The 26,959-nt window shown below is 60.0% G+C and overlaps 1 protein-coding gene across 4 annotated transcripts; it reads left to right on the top strand.

Moving 5' to 3' along the window:
- The first annotated feature begins 375 nt into the window (after window positions 1-375).
- Window positions 376-26,959, top strand: PLXNB1 (plexin B1). Of its 4 annotated transcripts, none has more exons than XM_019632277.1 (38): window positions 376-514; window positions 5,111-5,163; window positions 5,863-6,975; window positions 7,856-8,038; window positions 8,462-8,590; window positions 8,701-8,801; window positions 9,117-9,249; window positions 9,530-9,686; window positions 9,991-10,099; window positions 10,176-10,284; window positions 10,678-11,364; window positions 11,574-11,696; window positions 11,895-12,017; window positions 12,443-12,536; window positions 12,624-12,796; window positions 12,937-13,088; window positions 14,533-14,638; window positions 14,834-14,970; window positions 15,276-15,452; window positions 15,657-15,828; window positions 15,990-16,232; window positions 16,935-17,111; window positions 17,189-17,337; window positions 17,821-17,921; window positions 18,022-18,239; window positions 18,359-18,537; window positions 18,698-18,764; window positions 18,975-19,121; window positions 19,851-20,019; window positions 20,319-20,422; window positions 20,499-20,583; window positions 20,805-20,977; window positions 21,150-21,310; window positions 21,400-21,547; window positions 23,668-23,732; window positions 23,871-23,946; window positions 24,932-25,006; window positions 26,220-26,959. In XM_019632277.1, exons 3-38 carry the CDS (start codon window positions 5,869-5,871, stop codon window positions 26,322-26,324), a joined length of 6,414 nt encoding a protein of 2,137 aa, XP_019487822.1. In that variant the 5' UTR covers window positions 376-514; window positions 5,111-5,163; window positions 5,863-5,868; the 3' UTR covers window positions 26,325-26,959. The 4 variants fall into 4 exon arrangements, with proteins under 4 accessions (XP_019487822.1, XP_019487808.1, XP_019487816.1 ...); XM_019632263.1 differs by lacking the exon at window positions 376-514 and adding an exon at window positions 645-977; XM_019632271.1 differs by lacking the exon at window positions 376-514 and adding an exon at window positions 655-758.

The following is a 26,959-nucleotide window of genomic DNA, read 5'->3' on the forward strand; positions in this document are numbered from 1 at the left end:
GGCGGGGTGGGGGTGGGGGAGAACAGGGTGCCTATGTGGTGTTAGAGCCTTTTGGACAGTAGCAAGTATGGGTGACCTGAACTTTCTGGTTGAGGCTCCCCCCAAAACCTGGGGAGGCTCTGGGATCTTCCAGGGTGATGTGTGTGTGTGACAAATTTTTCATCCCAGGAGGCCATCCCAATGGCCTTGAGCCAAAGTCCTCCAAAAGTCCTAATAGGATGGGTCAGGTCCTGGCTCCTGAGTTTGCAATGGGCAGGCCAGGGTGAGAAGGGCCCAGCAGGGGGCACAAATGGGCCACTGGAGAGAACGCTTCTGCCCAGCGGTTCCTCCCTCCTAATGCCTAGGTATTTGTCAGTGAGGGAGTCTGGACTTGCCCAAGCTTCTCCGTTTGGGGTGGATCCAGGTACAGGCCTGGGAGAAAACGAAGGAAATGCGCCCTTGCGTGTGCACATTTACAGCCGATGTTGCCCTCTTTTAACAGCCGGGCAAGGTGTGGTATCACCTCCTTTTGCCGGTGAGCAAATAAGCCTGTGGATCTAGTCGGGGGCGGGGGTCAGGTTACTTGGCTTAGTGATGGCGCAAACCCAGGCCCAGCCCCAGAGGCTGCGCTCTTCCCGCACAACCAGAGGTGGGGGCCGGAAGGAGGGGTTGGCTGTTTGGGAGTCCAGGGAGTAGGGGCAGTGGGCAGGACCTGGTGCGGTGGGAGAAACAAGGCGCCTAGGTAAAGAAAGTTGGAGGAGGCCGACTACGGGAGCCAGGTATCGGAAGGGAAAGAGGCAGCTCGGGGGCACTGCAGGGCAGAGGTGGTGCCCAGCTAGCAGCCGGGGCAGGTGAGGGGCGTGGGTCCCACCCGGCGCTGGCGGGTAGGAATAGGACCCGGCGCTGTACCACCACACCTTGGGGGTGCGGAACGCGACCCTCCTCACAGCCCCTCCCGTCCCGGGAGTGCTCCCAATTCCAGTTCCAGCGCAGCACAGGTAAGGCGCGGCAGGGACGGGGCGGGGTGGGGCTGCCGCGCTCCGCTTCACCCCCCACCCCCAACCCCGCCGCGCTCCGCGTTGCCATGGCTACCGCCCGGGTGCCTGACCCCCACATGGGAGGGGTCGAGTCCCCCTCCCTCCGCACTTGCGGAGCCCGCTGGGCTGGAAAGCGGGGTCCCGGGCGGCTCGGGGCGCGCGCCCGGCTCTCCCGGCTGCTTCCGGCCTGGCCTGGGCGGCGGGCGGGGGGAGGGCGGCCCGGCGGGCCCGGACGACGCGGCTTTGTCTCCTTTGTTCCGGGCGGTGGCAGCGCCGCGGCGGGAGGGGCGGGCAGCGGGCGCAGTTTTCCGCCCCTCGGTCTCCGGGTAACAGCTGCGGCTCCGTCAGACCCACCTCCGGGGGTGTGTGTGTGTGGGGGGGCGGGCAGCGAAGTCGCCGCGCGCAGATTCCCGAGCCCGGAGCGGCTGGCGCCCGCCTCGGCGCGCTAGTCCCGCGGGGCCCAGCCGGGCGGTGAGTGCGGGGACCCGGGCCGGGCGGTGGGGGGCCCGGCGCGGCGGCGCACCCCCGGGGTGGCGGGCCTGAGGCTTCGATCCCGCGGGGCAGGGGCAGCCCGGGTGAGTGGTGGGCGGCTTCGGTCCTGAGAGTTGGGACCATACTTCTTCGCGCGAAGGGAAACTCTGGCGGCTCCGCCTGTAACGCGATTGGGAGACAGAGGAGGTGGAGCTGCTCCTCCGCGCCCCCTCCTCGCCGCCGCCGCCTCAGCTGGAACCGGCCGGCCCCTTCCCCGCCCTCCCAGGACCACTGGTGGGGTCCTTGCCCCCGCGGCCCTGAAAAGAGGGAGGAGGGTCGGGGAAGAGCCGATGGGGAGTCGAGGCTTCCCTTCTTGTAGTGGCCGACCCACCAGGCTGCTGTGCTCAAGGCGGCTGTACCCCAGAGGGGGACCCCCCTTCTCGGTACACTGACGGTCCTTGAGTCCTCGCGGGTGCCGGGTAAATGGTGGATCCTCCCACCCCACGTCAACACACAGACAACAGGGCGAGCAGTGTGCACTCCAGCACTGTCAATGAATAACTCTTCTCCTGGGTGGACCCTGCGAGCCCAGCAGGATCACCGAAAGGAAAGGCCGGTTGCCCACTCTTCCCCCGTCCTCGGAAATGAGGGCTGCGTATGATGACCCTTCTCCAGACGTGGAAGGGCAGAGTTTGTGAGCCCCTTTGGCTGGTGAGGACAGCCCCAGGAGGGCCTAGGTGGTGCTGGCGCTTTGCAGACAGAAGTTAGGCAGCCTTGGGCCCTGCTGAAGAGGTTCAGAGAAAGGTGGGCCAGAAGAGACCCCAGCACAGGCCGGGGCACAGGCATAGTGAGGCTCTGGCTGTGAGCCTGGACGGGGCCTGAGATCTGCCGAGTGGGCAGGAGATCCCGGCTGTGGAAGTTGGGGATGTGAGGCCTGGCTCCAAACCATCCTTTTCAGTCGGCTCTGGCCTGGTCATTAACAAAAGTGGGGCTCACACCTTGTCCTTTGAAAGGCCAAGTAGCTTAGAGAACCCCATATCTCCCCTACTGGCTTGGTTTCCTTGGCCATGAAATGGGGGTTCTTTCGACATACCAGGAACGCCTGCTCTGTGTTAACCTGTTCTGAGTTGCTGGGGCCTCTGAATCAAAAGCCACACTCCCTGCCTTCAAGGAAGTTCAAGTCCACAGTGGGAGGGTGGAACAGGGAAAAGTGCCCTTGGTTGGTGCCACTAATGCCAGGCACACGCCATATCATGTTTAACTGTCAGAGCAGTCGGCCCTGCCTCCTGTTCTGCAAATGGGGACTCTGAGGCTCAGAGAGCCCAAGGCAGAGCTGCAGTGTACTCTGCCACCACAGGGAATGGACTCCTCAGCTGCCCGGAAGGCTCCTTGGGATATGATGGTTGGGAGTGAAGTTAATGGGACAGATAGGGAGTGGGCATTCCAAGCAGTGGAAACAGCCCTTGGTTCAGGCCGGCAGGAATGAGGAGCATGTGTGGGGGAGCACTGGCATGGATTGGATGGGAGAGGGTGGGCGCTGGAGAGGCCTGACCTTCATCACAGGCCCTAGGGTGCCCCAGAGACTCTGGAGGGAGGCATGTGCTCGGACTCCCGTGAAATGGGAGGGCCTGGGGGCTGCCCTGTGGCCTGTAGCAGAGGTTAAGTGAAATAGAACTGCCAAAAAGGAGGAGAAGCTGTCACTGTCCTTATTTTCCTCCTCTCCTACCCCTGGTATGTGGGGAAGGGCAAGGGGTGCTAGGCGGTGTTCAGAGAAGATAGAAGAAGCCTGCCACTTTTCCCAGGGTGGGTCATCCACCAGCCTCCTCTGGCCTGGCCAGGAGTTTGTCTGAGCCCGCCCATCTTCTTCCTGTGGGCCACCCAGTTGTGATTTTAGATTTGGGAGTGTCTTGGTTGCTGCCCCTTGCGGGCTAGAGAACCTTGGCACATAGTAGGCACTTGCAAATGTTTGCAAGTGAATAAAGGAGTGAGTGTCGGTCTAAGTATGGACCCTCTGCCCCAGGCGCATCCCTGAGCAGGAGGTGGCCTCTGCCAGTCCCCAGGCAGACCAGACCATGCCTTCTTAGAGGAAGAAACTTTCTTCTCTCGCCCCTTGGAAACAAGGTGGGGGGCTCCTGGGAAGCCTGGCTTTGCCACAGTCCTGGGCTTCTCACCGGGTTCACGACTCTCCTTGCCGCCCCCTTCCCCGCCCCCTCGGGTGGTGAACAGAGGCGGCCTTGTTCTTGCTCCCATAGAGCTGCCCTGTTCTCTGCACACTAAAAATGGAAACCCCCAAGCTATTTTGGGAGCAATGCCCAGCCGAGCTGTGGCCACGGCTCCCCTGCTCCCGCCAGGCTGCTGGACTCTCCTCCGATCCTTGCGCCTTGCGCCTAGCTCTGCTCACTCTGGGGCAGCCTCAGGGACACCCCGTGGGGCCCTTGGCTGGCAGGAAAGGAGCTGACCTGGGCTGAGGGAAGCCCTCCCACAGGCAGACCGGCAGCTGGCAGCTGGATGGCGGGAGGGCCTGGGCAATGTGGCCTGGGCACAGGCAGGCAGGGGAAGTGTCTCCTGAACTGTAATGTATGGCCTGTCTCAGCGCTTCACCAACCTTGGTGCTCCTGGCTGGGGACCACCCGGGGCTGGGAAGATGGTGTTGCCATGGTTTCCTGGTTCCAGCAGGCCTTAGCTGGGGCCTACAAGGAGAGGTCTGTGAAGAGAGCAGGCACACAAGGACTGGGAGCTCCTCGGGGTGGGGGACACAGCTAGGCATGGTGACTTCTTTTAGGACCTCTTCCCCCTCCCAGGGCCCTGGCTCTGCTCTGACCTGCAGGAGAGGAAATAGCAAGAGTTGGCCTGGCTTCCACAGCCCTCTAGGACAGGGCTTTAACCAGGGAAGTGTGCATGGGACTGTTCGTGTGAGTGTCTGAATGTGATGGCGGTGTGTATGTCTTAGGCAGGTGGGTGTGACATGTGCCTGTGCAAAGTGCATGTTTGTGTGATTTGTGTGTTTCTGTGTCTAAGGAGGTTGTCGCTGTGTGGATGTGTCTTGGTGCAGGTGTGGAAGCGTCCGTGTGTCCGCCTGTGTTTCTGTGTCCAGATTGTATCTGCACATCTGTGTGTGTATGTAAGTGATCATGTGCTTGTGTGTGGATGTGTGCATGCAGGCTGGGTGGTATGTATGCTTGGTGTGTGCGAGCGTGTGTCTGCTTATGTGTTAGTGGCAGTTTGGGCTAGGACAGCCCCTGGCCCGTATGGCGAGTGTGTACCTGGATGTCTTGATAGGGTGGACTCTGGACAGAGGGTGAGAATGGGAGAGGACCAAGAAGGGAGAAGAAGGGGCTGTAGAGGGACACGGCCGTGCTGGGGGCCTGACTGGGCCTTGCCAGCCATGGGGTTCCTTCCTAGCTGCCCTTTCCCAGGCCCTGCGGGTGCCTGGTTCCGCTGCCCTCCCCTTCTCTGTGTGGGCTCTGAGGAGGCGTCCCGTGTGGAATGTGTTTGGTGGCCAAGGGCCAGGCTGGGCCCAGTTCCACCAGCAGGCCGGCCAGCGGGACGGGGGTACCTTTGTGCGGCTTCCACATGCCTGCTGCCCAGCCACCGGCTTCATGCTCTGCTTTCTCCCTGGCTAGGTGACTCCCACACAGGTCATGCTGTTGTCTTCTGACCCAGCCGGCCCTGCCAGGTGAGCCTGACTTCACACCTAGGCATCTGGGAGAAGTGTGACTTTCGCCTCTACTGGGGGCTCTCCAGGATGGGGTCCCTCCAGGATGGGGTCCAGTCTTCAGGCCCCATCCCTGGCAGCCTTAACCTCCCTTTTCTCTCCAGCCCTTTGGTTCTGTGCTTATTACCCTTCTGGGTTCTTGCCTGAAAGGCCCTTCATCCAATTCTTGCCCTGCCCTCACCTGCCCGTGGCCCATGGGACCTCGCCCTCCCTCCTCCTGCCCAGGAAACTGACATCTAAGAAGCGGGGGCTGCTCCCTCCTCAGGGTTCTGGGCCCCTCCTTCGAGACATCTACTCTCCTGCCCCTTCCAGCCCCGGTCCCTGGGGATGGGATGTTTCCTACAATCTGCCCCTCTAGCCTCTCACCCGCAGACCCTGTGGTAGGTGACACGGGGCAGTGCAGGGTGAGGATGTGTGTGTGGGGTTCAGGTCTCCTGAGAGAATAGTGCTTGTAGAGAATGGGCAGTGTTGAAGTTTCCGGGAAAAACCTCCTGGCCCCTTGCTAACGTGTGGTCCTGAGGACATCCTGGACCGCAGTGCCTGTCTAAGCCTGGTCCTCTCCTCACCGCCCTGGGTTATGAGGGGTATCTTGGCAGTGGCATAGCCCTACCCCTCACCAGTGGTCCCACGTGAGCCCTGTTCCACCTCTCTCCCTGCCAGGTGACCATGCCTGCCTTTGGCCCAGTTCTTCTCCAGATGCTCTGGGCCAGCTGGGTCCTTTCCCTCCAGCCCCCTCCACCGGCTGCTTTCACTCCTAACGGCACATATCTGCAGCACTTGGCACGGGATCCTACCTCAGGCACCATCTACTTAGGAGCCACCAACTTCCTGTTCCAGCTGAGCCCTGGGCTACAGCTGGAGGCCACCGTGCCCACTGGCCCTGTGCTAGATAGCAGGGACTGCCTGCCACCTGTGGTGCCTGATGAGTGCCCCCAGGCCCAGCCTACCAACAACCTGAACCAGCTGCTCCTGGTGAGCCCAGGGGCTCTGGTGGTGTGCGGGAGTGTGCACCAGGGGATCTGTGAGCAGAGGCGCCTGGGGCAGCTTGAGCAGCTGCTGCTGCGGCCAGAGCGGCCTGGGGACACCCAGTATGTGGCTGCTAATGACCCTGCGGTCAGCACTGTGGGACTGGTGGCCCAGGGCTTGGCTGGGGAGCCCCTCCTGTTCGTGGGGCGGGGATACACCAGCAGGGGTGTGGGGGGTGGCATCCCTCCCATCACGACCCGGGCCTTACAGCCACCGGACCCCCAGGCTGCCTTCTCCTATGAGGAGACCGCCAAGCTGGCCGTGGGCCGCCTCTCTGAGTACAGCCACCACTTTGTGAGCGCCTTTGCACGTGGGGCCAACGCCTACTTTCTGTTCCTTCGGCGGGACCTGCAGGCTCAGTCTAGAGCCTTTCGTGCCTATGTTTCCCGCGTGTGCCTCCGGGACCAGCACTACTACTCCTATGTGGAGTTACCACTGGCCTGCCAGGGTGGCCGCTATGGGCTGATCCAGGCTGCGGCCGTGGCCACATCCCCGGAGGTGGCCCAGGGGGAGGTGCTCTTCGCAGCCTTTTCCTCGGCCGCTCCCCCCACTGTGGGCCGGCCCCCATCAGCAGCTGCCGGGGCATCTGGAGCTTCTGCCCTCTGTGCCTTTCCGCTGGATGAGGTGGACCGCCTTGCCAATCGCACGCGCGATGCCTGCTACACTCGGGAGGGCCGCACCGAGGATGGGGCCGAGGTGGCCTACATCGAGTATGATGTCAATTCCGACTGTGCACAGCTGCCTGTGGTGAGTCCCAACACTGCCACAGCCCTTACCCATCTCAGGCCACTGGCCAGGAGTTCACTGCCAAGCAGCTGTCTGGGGAGTCTGAGGGAAGCTGGTGGTAGTGTGGGGGCTGATCAGGTCAATGTATGTTGCACACTTTGTGTCTGGGCAGTGGAGGCGTACCTAGGTAAGCATGGCATTCAGGGGGACAGAGAGCTGTGCAGGATGGGCTTGGACTGGGTGCTGAAGGGGTGGCATTTGGGTAGGTGGACTGAGACGGTGTTTGGGGTTCTGGGGCATGGGGCAGCCACCCAGAATGAGTGTGTGGCGGAGTAGGACCTGTTGTTTTAGGTTCTTGAGCAAGAGGGCAGGTGAGGTTGAAACTAGTTTAGCTCTAGCCTCAGGATGGATTAAAAAAAAAAAAAAAAAGGGAAGAAGCCATACACAGGGGGACGGAGTCAGTGAGAGGTGGCAGGGCCCAGGTGAGTGGACTTGGAGATGAGGATGCAAGCTGAGAGAGGCTTTGGAGAAATGGTCCAGGAGAAGGCTGTGCTTACGTATACACTGCGAGAAGCAGCTCCCAGGCCAGAGGTGGGTGAAGATGGGGCCCCAGGCAGATGGGGATCAAAAGAAGGGGAAGGAGCTGCTGGAGACTGTTTGAGGCAGCTGAAGATAAGCCACCAAGGCAGCGCTAAGGGTGCCCTGTGGGAGATGTTGTCAGGGAGGACTGGCAGAGAGCCTGGGGGCGGGGACGAGGTTGTCTTAGGAGGCCCTGCAGAGAAGACAGAATTGTTCAGGGAGAGCTGGCAGAAAGCCTGGGGGAGGGGACGGGGTCATCCAGGAGAACGGGGCAGGGAGGTTATCCAGGGGGGGCCTTACTGGTGCTTCCTGCTGCCTACAGGACACTCTGCATGCTTATCCCTGTGGCTCCGACCACACACCCAGCCCCATGGCCAGCCGTGCCCCCCTGGAAGCCATGCCAGTTCTAGAGTGGCCAGGGGTTCAGCTAACAGCTGTGGCGGTCACCATGGAGGAGGGACACACCATTGCTTTCCTGGGTGACAGTCAAGGGCAGCTGCACAGGGTGAGTCCCCAGGAAGTACTTGCCCCAAGGTCTGGATGGGACAGGCTGTTGGAGACCCAGCCTGGGCAGAGCCTCCCCTGTGACCTCTGGGGCTGGGATGTGGGATCTGACATGCTCCCGGCCCCAGGCTCTGAGAGGTGACCTGTGCTCTTCTTCCTAAGACTGGGTAGTGTTGACCTGTGATCTGCCCCCCTTCTGGGCAGATCTGGGCCTTGGTGGGAGGGCTCTGGTGATGGGTCCACACCTTGGATTTTGGTGTCCAAGAAGTGGGGGACCCCTTCCAGTCCCCCACTTCTGCCCCAGGGCAGGGTGGTGTGACCTGTACTGCTAGGAGGAAATCTACCTGTAAATTGTGAGGAGCGAGGGTGCCTTGAGCCTGTGGCCATGATCTTGGGTCTCTGAGCTTGTGGTTTCTGATCTCAGGTCTACTTGGGTCCGGGAAGTGATGGCCAACCGTACATCACACAGAGCATCCAGCAGGGATCTGCGGTGAGCAGAGACCTCACCTTCGATGGGACCTTCGAGCACCTGTATGTCATGACTCAGAGCACAGTGAGTGCCAGGCGGGAGCTGGGACCTGGCTGCTGGAGGAGTCTTGGGCGGGACCAGGGTGAGCCACTGGTGTTTGGATTGCTGGCTTCAAGTCCTCTTTGCTGTCACAGCTTCTCAAGGTTCCTGTGGCCTCCTGTGCTCAGCACCTGGACTGTGCATCCTGTCTTGCTCACAGAGACCCTTACTGCGGGTGGTGTGTGCTCCTTGGCAGGTTAGTGCTCGGCCAACTCATGACCCCTTCTCCAGCCCCAACCCCAGCCTCGTGCCTTCAGTGCTCTTGCATAATCGCCCTCTCCAGGATTCCTGGTCCTTGGCCCTTGACTCTCCACTCCTGACCCCCGTATGCCCCAGCCTCCCACTCTGTCCTCCACCCTGGGTATCAGTGCCTTGCCAGGGCACACACATCCTGGTGTCATGGTCCACTTGAGGTTCCTGCCCAGGTCCCCAGGATTATAGGTGTTCCTGCCCCATGAACTCCCAGTGGCCCTGTGAGGGTCACAGGTGGACGCTCATCATTCTCACCCAGGTGCAGTCGCCGTTCCGAGTGCTCGAGGGGCCAGGGCCCAGAGCGGTGGCTGTGGAGCTTCCAGCCTGAGCTGAGCTGTCTGCAAGTGGCAGCTATGAGTCCTGCTAACATCAGCCGACAGGAGAGGAGGGAGGTGAATGACCAGAGCAGGCGGGGCCTTGGTGGGAGGGCTCTGGTGATGGGTCCACACCTTGGATTTTGGTGTCAGATGCACCAAATACTGCATGGCCTTGCACAAGTCACTTCTCTTGGTGCCTCGCTTTCTCCATCTGTTACTGACCAGCCCAGAGGGTGTTTGTGAAGGCTCAGGGGATGGTCGCTACTGATGCCTGCCCACATTGGGTGCCCCTTAAGCTCAAGCCCCGCTCTGCTGCCCAGTGGCTCCGACAGCATGTCCTGGCCTCTCTTGGCAGGTTTTCCTTTCTGTACCTGACCTGCCACCCCTGTGGCTGGGGGAGTCATATTCCTGCTACTTTGGGGAACATCAGAGTCCTGCCCTGCTGACCAGTTCTGGTGTGATGTGCCCCTCTCCAGACCCTCGTGAGGCCCCAACACTGCCGGAAGGAGCCGGTGGGTGAGAGAAGGGGTCAGCCCCGGGGCCTGGGAGCCCTGCCCTCCTCCCATCTTGCTCCAAGGGGTGTGGTTGGGGTGAGGTGTGAATCCAGAGCCCTGAAGCAACGCCTTTCTCAGAGTCCCCCCACTTCAGGGCCCATTCCTCTGAAGTCCCCATTTTGTGTCCTATGGACTGTGTTCCCCTGATCTTGGGTGCCCTTCCCCATTTGGGTTGCATACTCTGTGTGGTCTCAGGATACCGGCTCGGGGTCTGAGCACCCCTCCCCACTCCTTAGCCCCGGCCCTCTCTCCCTCTTCGTAGACCACGTCTCTGTGAGTGTGGAGCTCAGGTTTGGCGCCGTTGTGATCGCCAAAGCTTTCCTCTCCTTCTATGACTGTATGGCCATCGCTGAGCTCCACGCTTCTGCGCAGTGAGTCCCTCACCCTGACCCCTAGACCCGGGGCTGCCCCGCGGCGACCCCTGCCCCATGGCTGTGCTCTGTGCAGGTGCCAGGCCTGTGTGAGCAGTCGCTGGCGGTGTAACTGGTGCGTCTGGCAGCACCTGTGCACACACAAGATCTCGTGTGATTCCGGGCCCATGGTGGTCAGCCAACAGGTGAGCGTGACTCCGGGCTGGGCCACACGGGGGGTTTGGGGTTCCCCTTAGAAGGGTTTCTCTGATGGCCCGGGGTCTGTGTGCCTGCCTGCCTATGTGAGCACCTGAGTTGCTGTGTGTGATGGACTCACTGGAGAAGGCTGCCGCCGTCCCGCCTGTTTTAGGAGAGGACGTTTGTAGCTGCGAGGCGGGGAGGTCTGGGCTTCGTGCCCCACCTCAGCACAGAGGCCCGGAGCCTGCCCTCCCCTTTTCTCCTTTGGAGAATTAATGGGCTGTTTTTGTTTCTCTTTCCTTGGTCTCCTTTCCTCTTAACACTCCCTTTGCCTGCCTGCTGCCTGCTCCCGCGCCTGCCTGCTGAGTGGCCCCTCTCGTCTTTCTCTGCCTCCCCCTCAGAGCCCGCTTCTTCCCCCAGCCCCTCCTGCGAGAGATGCACCCACCCCTTTCCCACCTGTAGCCCCCAAGGCCACGGTCACCCCTGCTCCTGACACCCTTCCCGTGAAGCCTGGGGCTCCCTCCTTAGCCACAGCCTCAGATGTTCCATCTGAGGCCAGGCCTTCCCTGTTCAGCCCCTGGGAGCCACGGGCAGGTCCCAGCCCCACACCTGCCTCGGCCTCCACAGAGTCACCGCTCCACGAGGAGCCTCTCCCTCCCAGCCCCCTGGACAGACCCGGAACTGCTGTCCCTGCTCTCACTGACTTCGGACCCACGGCCACACCCGAGGACCTCTTGGCCTCCCACCCATCACCCTCAGACGCAGCAGCACGGCCCCTTGCCCCTGCAGACCCTGGTCCTGAGGCCTTCCCCTCTGCGGTACCCCTGGACCAGCCCCCCAGCACTGCTCCTGCCACCACTTTCCCAGGGGCCGCTGGCTCCACGAAGCCCACTCTGGACTGGCTCATGAGAGAAGGCGGCGAGCTGCCGGAGGCGGACGAGTGGACAGGGGGTGACATGCCCGCCTTCTCCACTTCCACCCTCCTCTCAGGTGATGGGGACTCGGCTGAGCACGAGGGCCCTCCCGCCCCCCTCATCCTCCTGTCCAGCCTCGACTACCAGTATGACACCCCCGGGCTCTGGGAGCTGGTGAGGCCCAGCCCAGGAGGGAGGCCTCGGGAGGGCACTGGGGCAGGTGCACCCTTGCTCACCTTGCGGTTCTGCATCCTGCATCGGAAGGGATCGCGGGGCAGGGTGGGGGCTGCGGCCTCACGCCGGCCTGTCCCCTGGGGCTCTGTGGGAAAGGATGGAGGTGGCAGGGTGGGCTCCATCGCCTGCCTTGCTCTTGGTGCCTGCAGGAAGAGGTGATCTGGGGAGCAAGCTCCTGCCCTTGTGTGGAGAGTGTTCAGGGCTCCACACTGATGCCTGTGCACGTGGAGCGGGAAGTCCGACTGCTGGGCAGGAACCTGCACCTCTTCCAGGTGAGCACGTCTTGCTTGTGGGTGTCATTGTGGTCTCCTTCGCTGTTGGCAGACCATATACAAGCACTGGGGAGCAGGAAGAGGGCACGGCCCCAGGTCTCAGTCCCAACCCAAGGGCTGCGCTGGGGGGCCTGCGGGGCTCACCGGGCCCAGCTCCTGAAGCTGCCCCAACAGCACAACCATGTCCTCTGCCCTCAGGATAGCCCCGGAGACCATGAGTGTGTGATGGAGCTGGAGGGCCGTGAGGTGGTGCTTGAGGCCCAGGTCGAGTGTGAGCTGCCTCCAGATACCCAGTGCCGTGTCACGTGCCAGCAGCACCAGGTGCAGACCATGAGTGCCTGGGTGGGCAAGGCACACTGGCCACAGGCTGGCTACCAACCTTAGCTGGCTGTGCCACACTCATCCTAGTCCAAGCTCTGACCCTGTGACCCCAAGAGAGTCTTGGTACTTCATCTCTGACCTCTGATCCTCTGTCCCGTGGGGTCCCTGCACCCCAACTCTGACTTTCCACCCTGTGGCCCCACGGGGTCCCTACACTCCAGTTCTGCCTCTGACTCTGTGTCCCCGAGGAGTCTTGGGAGCTCTAACCTCTGACCCTGTGGTCCCATGGGGTCCCTGCACCCCAACTCTGACCTCTGACTTTGTGTTCCCACAATGAGTCATTTTGGTCCTTTGTCTGAGCACCCCCTCCCCAGGCCTGATGCCTCCCCCAGCCCTAGACCTTGACCCCACTTCCATTTGTCCAGCTCAGCTATGCGGCTCTGCAGCCAGAGCTCCGTGTGGGGCTGTTTCTGCGTCGGGCCGGCCATCTGCGTGTGGACAGTGCCGATGGGCTGCATGGTGAGCTGCCTGGGGCTGCAGCGACTGGCTGTTGGCAATAGGGCCCTTCCAGACCTGCCTCTCACACTTGTCTCTGCCACCCCGCAGTGGTACTATATGACTGTTCCGTGGGCCACGGGGACTGCAGCCGCTGCCAAACTGCCTTGCCCCAGTATGGTTGTGTGTGGTGCAAGGGGGAGCGTCCACGTTGTGTGGCCCAGGAGGCCTGTGGCAATGCTGATGCTGTGGCCACTCAGTGCCCTGCACCCCTCATCCACTCGGTGTGTTGAAACTCTGGCGTGTCCCTTCCTCACTGCTGCCCTTGGAGGGAGGGTGGGCTGCTGTGCGTCGAGGGGGCCCAAAGTGGGGAGACTGGGCTGTCTTTCCGCACTGCCAGTAAACAGTCCTTGTCCTGGAACAGGTGGAGCCACTGACTGGGCCTGTAGACGGAGGCACCCGTGTCACCATCAGGGGCTCCAACCTGGGCCAACATGTGCAGGACGTGCAGGACATGGTCGCGGTGGCTGGAGTGCCCTGTGTGGTGGACGCTCAGGTGTACGAGGTCTCCAGCAGGTGAGCTGGCTGAACCAACGAGCCCGTGGCTGGGCTCTGCAGTTGGCTTTCCTGCTCAGGGCTGCACACCCACTACTCACCTGCCCTTCCCTGTCCCCCATTCTTTGGTTCTGGTCACAATGCCTTAGTGCCGGGGTTGCCATCATGTACACACCTGTAGCTTCCGGGCCTGGGCTGCTGTGGGGGTCACTCTTGGGCCTGTGGCCCAGCCACCGCCTGGAGCTGACAGGTGGTTCTGCTTCCTGGCTGTGCCTCAGTGTTCTCACCTGGCTTTCTGAGTGACTGTGGATGTAGTTATGATAGCAGGGTCTTCAGATTCCAGATTGCTGTGCTCAGGGGCTTGCCTTCCCACCAACTCACAGTTCTTCCCCTAGCACTGCCCTGGGTGGGCTCCTCCAGAGGGCAGACTTGCGGCACGCCTGCTGAGTGCCAGGCTTCTCTGTCCAGACCCTGAGATCCCTGCCTTCCCAGGGCTCATGGCTTACCGAGGTTCTGGCTCATGGTAACATGGCTGGCAGTTGCAGGGTCCCAAAAGTGCAGGCATGGAGATAGCCACAAGCAACAAGTCCCAAACCTGGCTGCATGTCAGGGTTACCTGGACAGATTGTTCAAAACCACGGCAGAGCAGATCCTTAGACTCAGCCGTGGAAATCTGGGTCTGTGGGCCTGGTAATCTGTGTTTTAAACAGAACTTTGCTAGAGCATGTAGTTTTCCCCCTAAATGTGTTATGACTGAGAACGTTAGGTGACTGTCTAGACTGTTAATGATTTTAGAACCATGAGACTAAAGTAATTTATGAAGTGATTTACAAAGTGATTAAAATATATTCTGATCGAAGGCTCTCCTGGATAGTTTACGCATCACTTGTTCTATTTCCTCAGAGTATTTGCAGTGACCGTGACAATGTCATGGATTTAAGCCACTGCAGGCTGCACATTCTGGAAATTATTTTGCCTGAAGCTTCTGTTTTCTGGCTAAGGACCAGCATTTCTCAGATCGCTCACTTTCCATTCACGTCTATCCCCAGACCTGACTGGAGGCTTTCAGGGACTTTATTTCATGAGGAAATCAAATTTCTACCACTTTGCAAGCGGTGCTGTGCACATGGTGATGGCGGCCAGTTGGGCCCACTCAGCAACTCACCCCCACAACCAGCCTTACAGGGCTCCTTTGTAAATTTGTGCCACATAGGGAAATTCCTCCTTGTTAGGGGGCCTTAGGGTTGGACTCAAATGACTGGAATCACGAATGTTAATTCTCAGGTGCCAGAGCTTCCTGGTATGCTAGAAGGAATTCCCTCCAAAGCAGGAAAGATTTCTGTCAATCTTGTGGAGGGTGGGAAGTGGGGAGACCACCTGACTTAGTGGGACAGGGGGGTGCAGCCAGGTCAGTTTGAGGGGCCCTTGGTGTGGCCTGGCACCCCAGCCTGCTATGTGCCCACAGCCTCGTGTGTATCACTGAGGCCAGCGGGGAGGAGGTGGCAGGCACTGTGACAGTGGAGGTGCCAGGAAGAGGACGCGGCGTCTCAGAGCAGAACTTTGCCTACCAGGTACCTGACTGCTGAGCTGCGCCCCTCCGGCCCCCTCTCCCAGCTGCTGATGGGCCACCCCCTCTGGTGGCTCCTTCCAGCCCACTGGTTTCACCTTCCTGGGCTCCCCACCCCAGGGCCGTCTTGTCTGCCTCAGGGTCCCCACGCCTCTCTGTTTCTGGCCTGATGCCTCTCTCCCTATCCTCCTTCCCACAGGACCCAAAGGTGTACTCCATCTTCCCAACCCGAGGCCCCAGAGCTGGGGGCACCTGCCTCACCCTGCACGGCTCCAAGCTCCTGACTGGAAGGCTGGAGGACATACGAGTGGTAGTTGGAGATCAGCCTTGTCACCTGTGAGGACTGCTTCCTCATTCTAAAAAAATGCATGCACTCCAGGGAGAAGACGGAGGGGTGGGATGCTGGAGAGAGCAGAAAGCAGGAGAAGGCCAAATTGGCTCCATCAGAAAGTGGCCAGATCCTCCTGAAGCTGGGGCTGTCATGGGAATGATGCAGCTTCCAGGGTCCTCTGTGGAGTCAGAGCTGAATGGAAGTGAGCTGAGGCCTGCATGGGTTCCGTGTCCTGAAACCATCCCTTTCCCCTTCCTGAGCCCACTTCAGCCAGCCTGGCCTGCCCTCCACTCCTATCTCTCTTCCCTAGGCTATTGGAGCGCCAGGCAGAGCAGCTGCGGTGTGAGACCAGCCCACACTCCACGCTTGCCACACTCCCTGTGGCTGTGTGGTTTGGGGCCACTGAGCGGAGGCTTCAACACAGCCAGTTTGAGTACACATCAGACCCCAACGTCACTTCTGCTGGCCCCACCAAGAGTTTCCTCAGGTGTTGGGCCAAGGGCATGGCTGCATGGCATGTGGCAGGGAGGTCTTTGCAGGTCCAGTACGTGGGGGTTTGTAGGACTTGACTGCTGGTGGGAAGAGGGACCATGTGGCTTTGGGCTGGGGATGAGCTAACCTAACTGGGACTGGGCTGTGCTTTAAAGCCTCATTCTCATAAGCCATAACTGGTTCACGGGCTGTGTTGCAGTGGAGGACGTGAAATAAGGGTCCATGGCCAGAATTTGGATGTGGTACAGACGCCAAGAATCCGAGTGACTGTGACCCCGCGAGCACTTGGGCTGGGCCAGGAGCTTGGGCGGAGGCGCCGTGTGATCCCGGAGACAGCGTGCTCCCCCGGAGCCTCCTGTGGCGGCCATCACGTAGGACACCTGTGGGCCTCCCCTGCCTGTGCTGGGCTAGTGTCGCCCATCTCACCCAACCCCGCCCTGTGGAGCTGTGGGTGGCGGGTCCCACCTTTGCTGGGCCCTGTTTCTGCACGCCCCTCAGCTGACCCACCCCTATCGTTCTTCCCGCTGCCCAGTTTGAGGAGCCATGCCACGTGAACTCCTCCCAGCTTATCACGTGCCGTACACCTGCCCTCCCGGGCCTGCCCGAGGACTCCTCGGTCCGCGTGGAATTTATCCTTGACAACTTGGTCTTTGACTTTGCTACGCTGAACCCCATACCCTTCTCCTATGAGGCTGACCCCACCCTGCAGCCCCTTAACCCTGAGGACCCCACCATGCCATTCCGGCACAAGCCTGGAAGTGTGATCTCTGTAGAGGTACTGTTCCTACTTGGACCCAAGAGCCTTCACTTTGCTGGACAGTATTGCTGTGTGTGGCAGAGGGGGCATGATAGCAGAGTAAAGATGGAACTGGCGAGGGCTGAGCGGGCTGGTGGTGGGGTGCCTAGCCTGATGCACTTGGCAGAGGCCTAGGTCCTGTGCCCTGGGTCCTGACACACTCCATGGCAGGCATCTGAATGACAATATGTAAATGGTTTGGCACTCGCAGTAGGTGCTGATGCCCATTTGACAGCCTGACTCATGCAGACACACATGTGGCACATATTCTGACACATGCAGTAGATGGACATTCTGAAAGGCCATAGGTAGACAACCCATCATCACTGACCTGGTAGGCCAGCAGACATAGTAGGGGCTCTGGCTTTGTTAGGTAGCTGGGCAGAATTTGGGACAACTTTATAGTCTCCAGACGTTTAGCTCTGGAGAAGTTAAGACTCGAAGAAGAAGGATAGGGAAGGACAGAGAAGGGTCAGGTGGCAGATTGGAAGATATCCACAGGACTGTCACCCCGTGTGCAGGGGTGGTGTTCAGGCACCTACTTCTGGGGGTGAGCCCTATTTCTGGGGGTGAGTCTCAGGACCATCCCTCCTATATTTGGGGAGATAGGATCTGAGTGACCACCAGCTCCTCCCCTCAGGGAAGAGTTCTGGGTGACAGATCAGTGACCCCGTGTTCCAGGGGGAGAATCTGGACCTTGCGATATCCAAGGAAGAGGTTGTGGCCATGATCGGGGATGGCCCGTGCACGGTGAAGACGCTGACCTGGAACCACCTGTACTGCGAGCCTCCCGTGGAGCAGCCCTTGCCCCGGCACCATGCCCTCCGGGAGGCACCTGATGATTTGCCCGAGTTCACGGTCAGTGGGCAGGCCCCGGGCTGGGCCAGACGTTGGGCATGTGCTGACGCCTTGCTCACAGGTGGCTCCTCATACAGGTGCAGATGGGGAACCTGCGCTTCTCCCTGGGCTACGTGCAGTATGATGGCGAGAGCCCTGTGGCTTTTCCCATGGCAGCCCAGGTGGGCTTGGGGGTGGGCACCTCTCTGCTGGCTCTGGGAGTCATCATCATTGTCCTCATGTACAGGTGGGTGCTGCCAGATGTGGCTGGGTTGGGGCAGGAAGCGGGTTGTGGCTGGTTTGAAAAGGGGCAGACTAGACCAGGGGGGGTCAATGAACATTTCCTATAAAGGGCCAAAGTAAATATTTTGCTAGGCGGTCTCGGTTGAAAGTGCTTGACTCTGCCATTATAACACAAAACAGCCCCAGACAATAGTGCAAACACACGAGCAAGGCTGTGTTCTGGTCTTTATTTACAAAAACAGGTCGTGGGTGTATTTGACCCGGTTCTAGCTTGTTGATCCCTGGGCTAAACTGTGCTGGGCTAGACAGGACCTGGGTGGCTGTGACTTGCCTGGAATAGGACAGGCTAAGTTATTCTGAGCTAGGCCTTGGCTTGGTTGGGCATGGCTGGGTTAGACTGCTGGCCCAAGCAGGCCTGGGCCGGGTGGGACCTGCAAGGGCTCCGGCCGCCTCTAGCCTTTCCCACCCTGACCTTGGTGCTGAGCAGGAGGAAGAGCAAGCAGGCCCTGAGGGACTATAAGAAGGTCCAGATCCAACTGGAGAACCTGGAGAGCAGCGTGCGGGACCGCTGCAAGAAGGAGTTCACAGGTGAGGCTGCAGAGAAGGGGTCCCAGGCTCCAGGGCTGTGCCCAAGCCCGCTCCCATTCCATGGGATGGGCGCCGAAACCTGGCCTCTTCTGCTCAACAGACCTTATGACCGAGATGACAGATCTCACCAGTGACCTTCTGGGCAGCGGCATCCCCTTCCTTGACTATAAGGTGTATGCCGAGAGGGTCTTCTTCCCTGGGCACCAGGAGTCGCCCTTGCACCGGGACCTGGGTGTGCCTGAGAGCAGGCGACCTACTGTGGAACAAGGGCTGGGGCAGCTCTCCAACCTGCTCAACAGCAAGCTCTTCCTCACCAAGGTGCCTGTCCGCCCCTCGCCTGCCCCTCCTGGCCCTGCCGCCCCAGCCCCGCCCCTTCTCCATTCCCTGGTTTTGGAATCAGCCCCTCCCTCCCACCCATCCCCTCTCTCTGGCACCAGTTCATCCACACCCTGGAGAGCCAGCGCACCTTTTCAGCTCGGGACCGTGCCTATGTCGCATCTCTGCTCACTGTGGCACTGCACGGGAAGCTTGAGTACTTCACCGACATCCTCCGCACCCTGCTCAGTGACCTGGTGGCCCAGTATGTGGCCAAGAACCCCAAGCTCATGCTTCGCAGGTCTGTGTGGGTGTCGGAAGCAATGGGGGCTGGGTGGCTGTGGACAGCGGTAGCCGGGAGCTGAATCAGGACCTCTGGGGCCTGGGGGTCTGCAGAATAGAGCCCCGCGGACCCACCTGCTGACCCTGCCCCGGCTAAGCCCCCTTTCTTGTCATCCCAGGACAGAGACCGTGGTGGAGAAGCTGCTCACCAACTGGATGTCCATCTGCCTCTACACTTTTGTCAGGGTGAGGAAGGCAGAGGTGGATGGGGCTCCCCTCCAGGGAGGGGCAGGACTCTCCAAACCACACAGGCCCTGGCCTGCATGCAGCTCGTGTACTCATGCCCAGCATGTCTTAAGCCCTCTGCAGCCTTCCCCAGTGTGGGTCGTGTCCAGTACACCTCTGCCCCATGCCTGTCACCTGTCCCAGGGGCTCTAACTGCCCGCCACTTTCCAGGATGCGGTAGGGGAGCCACTGTATATGCTCTTCCGTGGAATTAAGCATCAAGTGGACAAGGGACCGGTGGACAGCGTGACTGGCAAAGCCAAATACACCCTGAATGACAACCGCCTTCTCAGAGAGGACGTGGAGTACCGTCCCCTGGTGAGGGAGAGTGTGCGTGCTGGAGTGTCAGTCTTGGCGAGGGCGAGGAGGGTGGGCCTGTGTGATTGTGTATGGGTGTCTGTGTCTGGGGGTAGAGCCAGCCTGACCTCTGGCTGGCTGTGGGAGAGAGGCCTTTAGCTTAGCAGGAGAGAAGCTTGGGATGTGGCCAGGGTGGCACAGCCAGCTCTGCCCTCGCCCAAGTCCTTGCTGTGCCAGGGCCTGGGTTTGCCTGACCATGGTCTCATTGTCCTGCCAGGAATGAGATGTGCCCACCAAGCTGGGAGCCACCCTGGCAGACCTGCCCGTCACATCCCTCCGGGTTTGCTTTCCCTTTAGTGACCCACCCAAAGTTCCTTTGGGAAAATCCCATTCGGGCTCTGCCAAATCTGCTCCTCCGTCAGGCTGCTGGGGGCTTTCCTCCGGTGTCTCAGCCTGACCCACTGAGCCAGGAGCCTGGAGACCCGAGTGAAGAGGGGCTTGTGCTCACTCCTTATTCTGCCACTCACCCCATAGATATTTACTAGCAAGCTGTGCTAGGTGCTGGGGCCACAGTGGAGGGAGCCTGTCCTTGGGGGAGGCAGGCAGGTGAAGAGACAAGAATTAGGGACTGCTTGGTGTTTGGAGGTCAGAGGCAGTGGCTTCCTCAGGGGTTGTCCCTGTCTTTGGCCTGACGCCTTGGTCTTTCCAAGCGTGGCATGAGCCCTGAATGCTGCCCTGTGTCCTGTGTAGACCTTGAACGCGCTGCTGGCTGTGGGGCCTGGGGCAGGAGAAGCCCAGGGCGTGCCTGTGAAGGTCCTGGACTGTGACACCATCTCCCAGGCCAAGGAGAAGATGCTGGACCAGCTTTATAAAGGGGTGCCTCTCGCCCAGCGGCCAGACCCCCGCACCCTGGATGTCGGTGAGAGCAGAGGGGAAGGGTGGCCTGGGGACCTGAGTCAGAGTTAGGGCTGGGCGGGTCCTGGACCAGCTCTGCCGGCAGCTATCGTCCAATGCGGTGGGATGTTGTGAGTTGCAGCAGAGCTGGGCTCTACCGGGATGACCTCTCACCTGGTGAGGGACACCCGCTTCTGGTCTTTGGAGAGTTTGGGTGGGGCTGCCCCTAATCGAGGTGCCCGTGTCCCGTGGAGGAAGAGACAGGTTCCACTGCAGGAAGGGTGCCCTGGAAGCCCTGGACCACACCCCATCTTGCCCTTGCAGAATGGCGGTCTGGGGTAGCCGGGCATCTCATTCTTTCTGATGAGGATGTGACTTCTGAGGTCCAGGGTCTGTGGAGGCGCCTGAACACCCTGCAGCATTACAAGGTGGGAAGGGTAGGAGCCAGAGGAGGGGTATGGTGGGGTGGGGCTGGTGAAGGGGGTCAGCAACTGTGGTCAGCAGGTCCCAGACGGAGCAACTGTGGCCCTGGTTCCCTGCCTCACCAAGCATGTTCTCCGGGAAAACCAGGATTATGTCCCTGGAGAGAGTGAGTACTCGCCCACCGGTTATGGCCCTCTGCCCTTGCTTTGCCCAGTCCCCAGTAGTGGGGGAAGAGCCTCTAGACCTCAGGGGGGGCTCGTGTCTACTTCTCTTCCATCCAGAGAAACCCTTCACCAGGTGCCCCTACTCCTGGGAGTTGGCAGGACCCCGGGGCCCAGGGGAGGGTGCACCTGATGAGGGCTGACAAGTGGTGGGGTCTTGGCACAGGGACCCCGATGCTGGAGGATGTAGATGAGGGGGGCATCCGGTCTTGGCACCTGGTGAAGCCAAGCGAGGAGCCTGAGCCGCCCAGGCCGCGGAGGGGCAGCCTTCGGGGCGGCGAGCGCGAGCGAGCCAAGGCCATTCCTGAGATCTACCTGACCCGCCTGCTGTCCATGAAGGTAGGGTGGGGACAGGCCTGGCAGTGGGGTCTGGGCTGGGGACAGAACAGTCACTCGTGGGATTTGGGGGTGGTATGGGGATCACACAGGCCTAGTGCCACGAGGAGTCTGAGGCTGGGCTGGGGCTGAGGTCCCCTTGCTGACTGCACCGCTGGACTTCCCCTCCCTGCAGGGCACCCTGCAGAAGTTTGTGGACGACCTGTTCCAGGTGATTCTCAGCACCAGCCGCCCCGTGCCGCTCGCTGTTAAGTACTTCTTTGACCTGCTGGACGAGCAGGCCCAGCAGCATGGCATCTCCGACCAGGACACCGTCCATATCTGGAAGACCAACAGGTGGGGGTGGAGCCAGGCAGGCCAGGTGTGTGGGATCTTCTCTCCCGTCTCCTAAGCACACTCACCGGCCACGCCTGCCCTGTCCGCAGCTTGCCACTGAGGTTCTGGATCAATATAATAAAAAACCCGCAGTTTGTGTTCGACGTGCAGACATCTGACAACATGGACGCAGTGCTCCTGGTCATCGCGCAGACCTTCATGGATGCCTGCACCCTGGCTGACCACAAGCTGGGCCGGGTGAGTGGATCGGGGTGGACATGGAGGGCATGGGTGGGTGGGGCAGCATGAGGTGGGCTGGGGGTGGGCAGTGCTGTGCAGGTGCACAGATTCCAGGCTTTCCTGAGAATGTCGAGGAGGAGGGCCAGACAAGGCCTCTGCCTCCAGGCTCCAGGCCAGGCTTTGTCCCCAAGCTCCCTGGGAGGTGGCGGTGCCTCGGTTATCAAGGATGAGCAAGGGCAGGGGATGCCGTGTGTGCTGATTCACAGGGTTAAGATATGGCAGCAAGTGCAGCCTGCGGGCGGCAAGGCCAGGGCCTCGAGTGAGGGCTCACCCCGAGGGGTAATGGGAGCCACTGCAGGCCTGGGAACTGGACGGGGCGGGGGTGTTAGGCTTGAGAGTTAAGTGGAGCCTTCTGGCAATTGTTCCGTGGATGGACTGGAGCCAGGAGTCCAGAGAAGAAGCTGTGCTGTCCCCAGGACCAGCAGTGGCCAGGTTGAAGTGGGGCAAGAGGGTACAGGGCAGGCAGAAGCTGTGGGTGGGCTGTGGGAGTGAAGAAGAAGGAAGGCTCGCTTGGGATCCCTGGGCCTCTGGCTGTGGTGAGTTCAGACTAGGAGATGAGCCCGAGGTGGTGGTGGGGCGACCAGACGGTTTCCAGGTGGAGACGTGGATTCTACTGTTGCAGGGCAGCTCTAGGCTGCCTGGTGGGTTTGATTCCTGAGGGCGGTGAAGGTGTCTGCCTGCCAGCGCAGTACAGAGAGGAGAGTGCCAGGCGGGGAGGGTGGTGTGATGAGGGGTGCTCGTAAACAGAGAGGAGAAGTGGTCAGGGCCGTCTGGTCACACAGAAAGTAGGGGTGTGTTGTCACCGTAGTCAGAGTCCAGAGAGTCCCATGACAGATACAGGGTCACCTCTGCGACTGCTCAGGTACCTGTGGGCAGGGCCCTCGCAGGTCTGAGAACGAGGCTCCGCTTAGCCCAGTCCCTGGCACAGTTGCCCTGTGACCTCTTGAAAGATACATCTTGTGCCGGTCGAGTGGCTCAGCTGGTTAAGAGCTCGCTCAAGAGTTTGAGCTCTGAGCAACAGCATTTCGATTCCCGGCCTGAGCTGAGCAGCCACTGAGCTGCCAACAGGTGGCAGGATGGCTCAGCTTAAAAAAAGAAAAAAAAAAGAAAAGAAAGATACATCTCAAGACCTCCATGAAGAAACAAAAGGGAAAGTTCCACTCTGTAGTGCTAGCTTTTGGGGGCCACTTTTGCTCTGCATGCTCTCGTTGTTCTGCCTGCAATGCATTGAGCACCACCAGGCCACAGCAGGGCCCAGGGGCCACCTCCACAGTGGATGCTATGTGGTGGCTGGGTTTTCTGCCTGATCGTCCCACTGCCTCTCCTTCCGGCCAAACTGCAAATGCTTCCTGGGTAGCTCAGCAATAGTCCAAACCAGGAATGCCAAGTGTCCCCCATGGAGAGTTGGTGAGAAGGCACGTGTCCTGCTTTGGACCCATTCCTGCTCACAGGGGGTGGCGCGACCTTGCCTCACCCTCCCAGTAGCGTCAGGATTAGGCAGCAGGTCCAGGGTTCTGCCCAGAGCCCATAGTCTCTGGGGCAGAGCCGGGAGTGGACCCCAGTTTGGTAGTAGAGGATGTCTGGGTGTGTCAAAATTGTGGGCTCTGATCTGAGAGATTTGCTTCAAATCCCAACTCAGCCACTTAGGAGTGAGGTAGTCTGGGAAAATTACTTAATCTCCTGAGTCAGTTTCCTGAATTTTAAAGTGATCACACGGGGAACAAACAGCACGTGGCGAAGCAGCATAGGACTGCACTGTCCCCTTCCTGCCCTGCGTGCCGGTCAGTCACCTGCTGGATCCAGGTGGAGGCACACAGAGCAGAGAAATGACCTTGGAATAATCTGGGGAGAAGCTCAAGGGGACAAAGGCAGAGACTGAGTGTCAGTGGAGGGGAGGGAGTGGAGGAGGTCATTGCAGAAGGAAATGGGCTAGGGTGACCAGCCATCCCCATTACCTGGGGCTGAAGGGCATTTCTGGGAGTCGAGACTTTGAAACGATGCTGGGAAACGAAGCTGGTCATGCTCACAGGGGCTCTCACCCTCTTTCCCCCTTTCACTGCTTGCCTGCTGGCGCCCAGGACTCCCCCATCAACAAACTTCTGTATGCTCGGGACATCCCCCGTTACAAACGGATGGTGGAAAGGTACGAGGGTAGGGGAAGTCTGGAGGGGGCAGGATGGATGGATTGGTGGGTGTTTACAGTGGAGGCCCAGGGGTGGGCCTGTGGGGTGAGGAGTAGGTTTGTTTCTCCAGCGGCTGCTGTTTGCATGATCTCTGGCAGGTACTATGCAGACATCAGACAGACCATCCCCGCCAGTGATCAAGAGATGAACTCCATTCTGGCCGAACTGTCCCGGGTATGGCCCTCCGTCTGTTTGTTGGGATAAGCACAGGCCTCCTCCATGAGGGTCCCGTCCCCTTCACACTGCTCCTTTGCAGGGAAGTCCTTGGAACCTCGGTAGAATGTTCCAATTGCCATTTTGAAAGACCAGGGCTCCCAACTTTTCATCAGAGAGCAGCAGGGGTCTTGTCCGAGCAGCTGTCACCTCACCTGACTCAGTTGGGTGCAGGGAGGCCTGCAGCCCTTGTTGGGGTCTGTGGATGACAGCCCCACGGCAGCTAGGTGGCTGGGATTCAACTCAGGACCACCAGAGTCGGCCTGGCCTTGTCTTCCGGGAGCCCTTGCTTCCTTCAGTGGTGTAGACATGTCCCACCTACGCTGGAAGCAGCCCCAAACATCAACCCCAGAGAGTTCATAAACCATGTTTCTGAAATGATGATGGTGACAATCACAACTACAGTAATAACAGCAGCTACAATTTTTGGGGCATTGCTGCATGGGGGATACTTTATCTTCTCATTGGATCCCCATAAGAGCTCCACAAGTTAGGCGATAACAGCTCTATTGTCCTGACGAGGTTGAGGCTCAAAGATGTCCCTATAGAGGGGCCTGACTGTCACCTCAGGAAAGACTTGAGTGAGATCAGAGCAGAACAATGCGGGGTCACAGCCTGAGTGGCATCTCTCTCGCTTGGCTCTGCAGTCACCTGGGATGACAGAGGGTTACCGCTGGAGCCTCGAGGGGGAGAGAGGCAGGGCCCCGGTGGAACCCCCAGACACTGCTGAAACTGCAGACCTGCGGTGTCTTCACCAGGGAGGCTCTTTGGCCCTGACCTGTCCCCAGCTGAGCATGCCTGGCCTGGGATCCCCGGTCTATAGGGGAGCCCATCCTTCCTCCATCTCCCAGGCTCCTGTCTCCCCCCTCCACTTGCCCTAAGTCCTGGGCCTCCTCTGGGTCTGGCAGCACCCCTCATTTCTCTCACCTCTTTCTGTCCTCCCTAGAACCACTCTGGAGACCTTGGGGCACGAGTGGCCCTGCATGAACTCTACAAGTATATCAACAAATACTATGACCAGGTGGGCAGCACCTGGGACCCTGAGGGGGGCTGAGGAGATGGACGTAAGAAGGAATGTGGCCCTGTGACTCTCATGGGGACCATTCGGGTGCCCCAGCACAGATTAGGGGAGGGGCTGGGCATGGGAAACGTTCTTCAGGCATGCTTTCTGGCGTTGGCTGTGCTCTTACCTGTCCTCACTCCCACATCTGAGCTCCTCAGCAGGTTTCCCAGGCGTGGTGGTGGTGAGCAGCTGGGGTCCTACCAGGGCCTGGAGATGGTGTGTAGGGTGTGCTGGGGTGTGTGTGTGGGGGGGGGGCAGGGAACACACAGCTGCCACCTCTGCCCTGAGCTTGCCCCGGCTCAGATCCCTACCCAAGTCCGTGGGTGGCAGTATGCTGTGCCTGGCCACCCCGGTGGGTGTGGGCCCAGCTGGGCTGCATGGGCTTCGAGAGAGGAGGGCCCAGGCACAGTGCCAGGGGTGGATGAGGGCACAACAGAGCCGTTGAGGGCTCTTTTTTTGGGATTCCTGGGCTGGGCCTTAGATCAGAGCACCCACCAGTCAGCCTACTGAGTGTCTGCCAGAATCGTCCACTCGGACGTTTGCGGGGCACCAGGGATGTGGCCATTGCTGTTCGGAGATAAGGAGCCTGCCTTGTGGCCCAGGCCTGCAGTGAGGACAGTCATTTAACAAATGAGTGATGCGCAGTGTGAAGTCCAGGCACTTGGTCTGAGTGGTGTGAGCCTCAGCATCAGGGGTGGGGAGCTGGGATGTGTGATGCATCTCCTCCCCTGTGCAGACATGGCAGGTGAGCCCCTCCAGGTTCTGGCCATCCCCTGTGTGGTGGCCCTCATTTGTGGTTATGTGGTGGTTCATGTTTGGCCAGTATCTGGCCAGAGCAGGGCCTCTGGGGAGTTTGTAGGGAAAAGGCCAGCATGATGGGTGGAGCTGGCCTCCACTCAAAACGGTTTTCTGGGGATGGGGGGGTAGGTGGATATTCGTTACCATGAGTGCTAGGTACTTCAGTTCCCACCTCACTCACTGATCCTTAAAACCCCGTAGTGACTTTTTTGATAGTCTCCCCTCCCACTGTGAGGCCCTGAGGTCCCATGGGAAGCAGCGAGGTGGTACCCCCAATTGTGTTCCAGTACTGAGAAGGCCCCTTGAAGTTTGCGGCAAAGTTAGATGTGCAGGCTGGAGGCCTCCCCTGACGGTGTCGGTGTCTCTGTTTCAGATCATCACCGCTCTGGAGGAGGACGGCACGGCCCAGAAGATGCAGCTGGGCTATCGGCTGCAGCAGATCGCAGCAGCTGTGGAAAACAAGGTCACGGATCTGTAGGGACCGGCAAGCCCTGCTGTTGCTTCCGCCTCGCCTGGGCAGCTCTGGAACCTCGAGGGACAGACCACCTTCTTAGATGCCTGTAGTGCCTGACAAGCAGAGTTAGTGGAAGGTGGACCCCAGTCTCCTGGTGGCTCTGGCCTGGGCCCTGCTGGACTTACCTCGCAGGCCTGGAGCTGTGAGGCTGTTGGGGTGGTACCCTACCTGAGCCCAGTGACTGACCCTGCGGGCTGCTTGTGTGATGTCAGTCTGTGGGGAATCGGGGACTAAGAGCTTCCAGAGAGAGGCTGGAAGGGCCTTCAGCTGCTGGGGAGACTGTACTGTTCCTGAACACTGGCCTTCACCCCACCGGGATTTGGCAAGGACAGAGGACTCCCACTTCCTGTCCTGTCTTCCTCCATCAGCCCTGACCTCAGTTTAGCTGCCTCTGGCCTTGTTGCTGCTGCCACATTCCTAGGTCCGAGAGATGAATGCCTTTCCTAGGCCGCTGCAAATTGACTCCTCAACCTGGTTGGCTGCCTCAGGGCCACCCTGTCTCAGAGGCAGCCAGTGGTGAGGGGCATCTGCTGCAGGGGAGGCCTTGGGGAGAGTGGTGGCCACACTGACCCAGTTCTTTATTAAAGGATAACACACTG

Source organism: Hipposideros armiger, unplaced genomic scaffold (genome assembly GCF_001890085.2).
Source record: "Hipposideros armiger isolate ML-2016 unplaced genomic scaffold, ASM189008v1 scaffold_18, whole genome shotgun sequence".
Classification (NCBI taxonomy): Eukaryota; Metazoa; Chordata; class Mammalia; order Chiroptera; family Hipposideridae; genus Hipposideros; species Hipposideros armiger.

Coding starts and splice junctions, on each gene's coding strand:
- PLXNB1 (XM_019632277.1), top strand. CDS start 5,869: ATGCCTGCCTTTGGCCCAGTTCTTCTCCAGATGCTCTGGGCCAGCTGG. Junction 9,687..9,990: donor AACACTGCCGGAAGGAGCCG/GTGGGTGAGAGA, acceptor CCCTCTTCGTAG/ACCACGTCTCTGTGAGTGTG. Junction 19,122..19,850: donor ACGTGGAGTACCGTCCCCTG/GTGAGGGAGAGT, acceptor TGTCCTGTGTAG/ACCTTGAACGCGCTGCTGGC.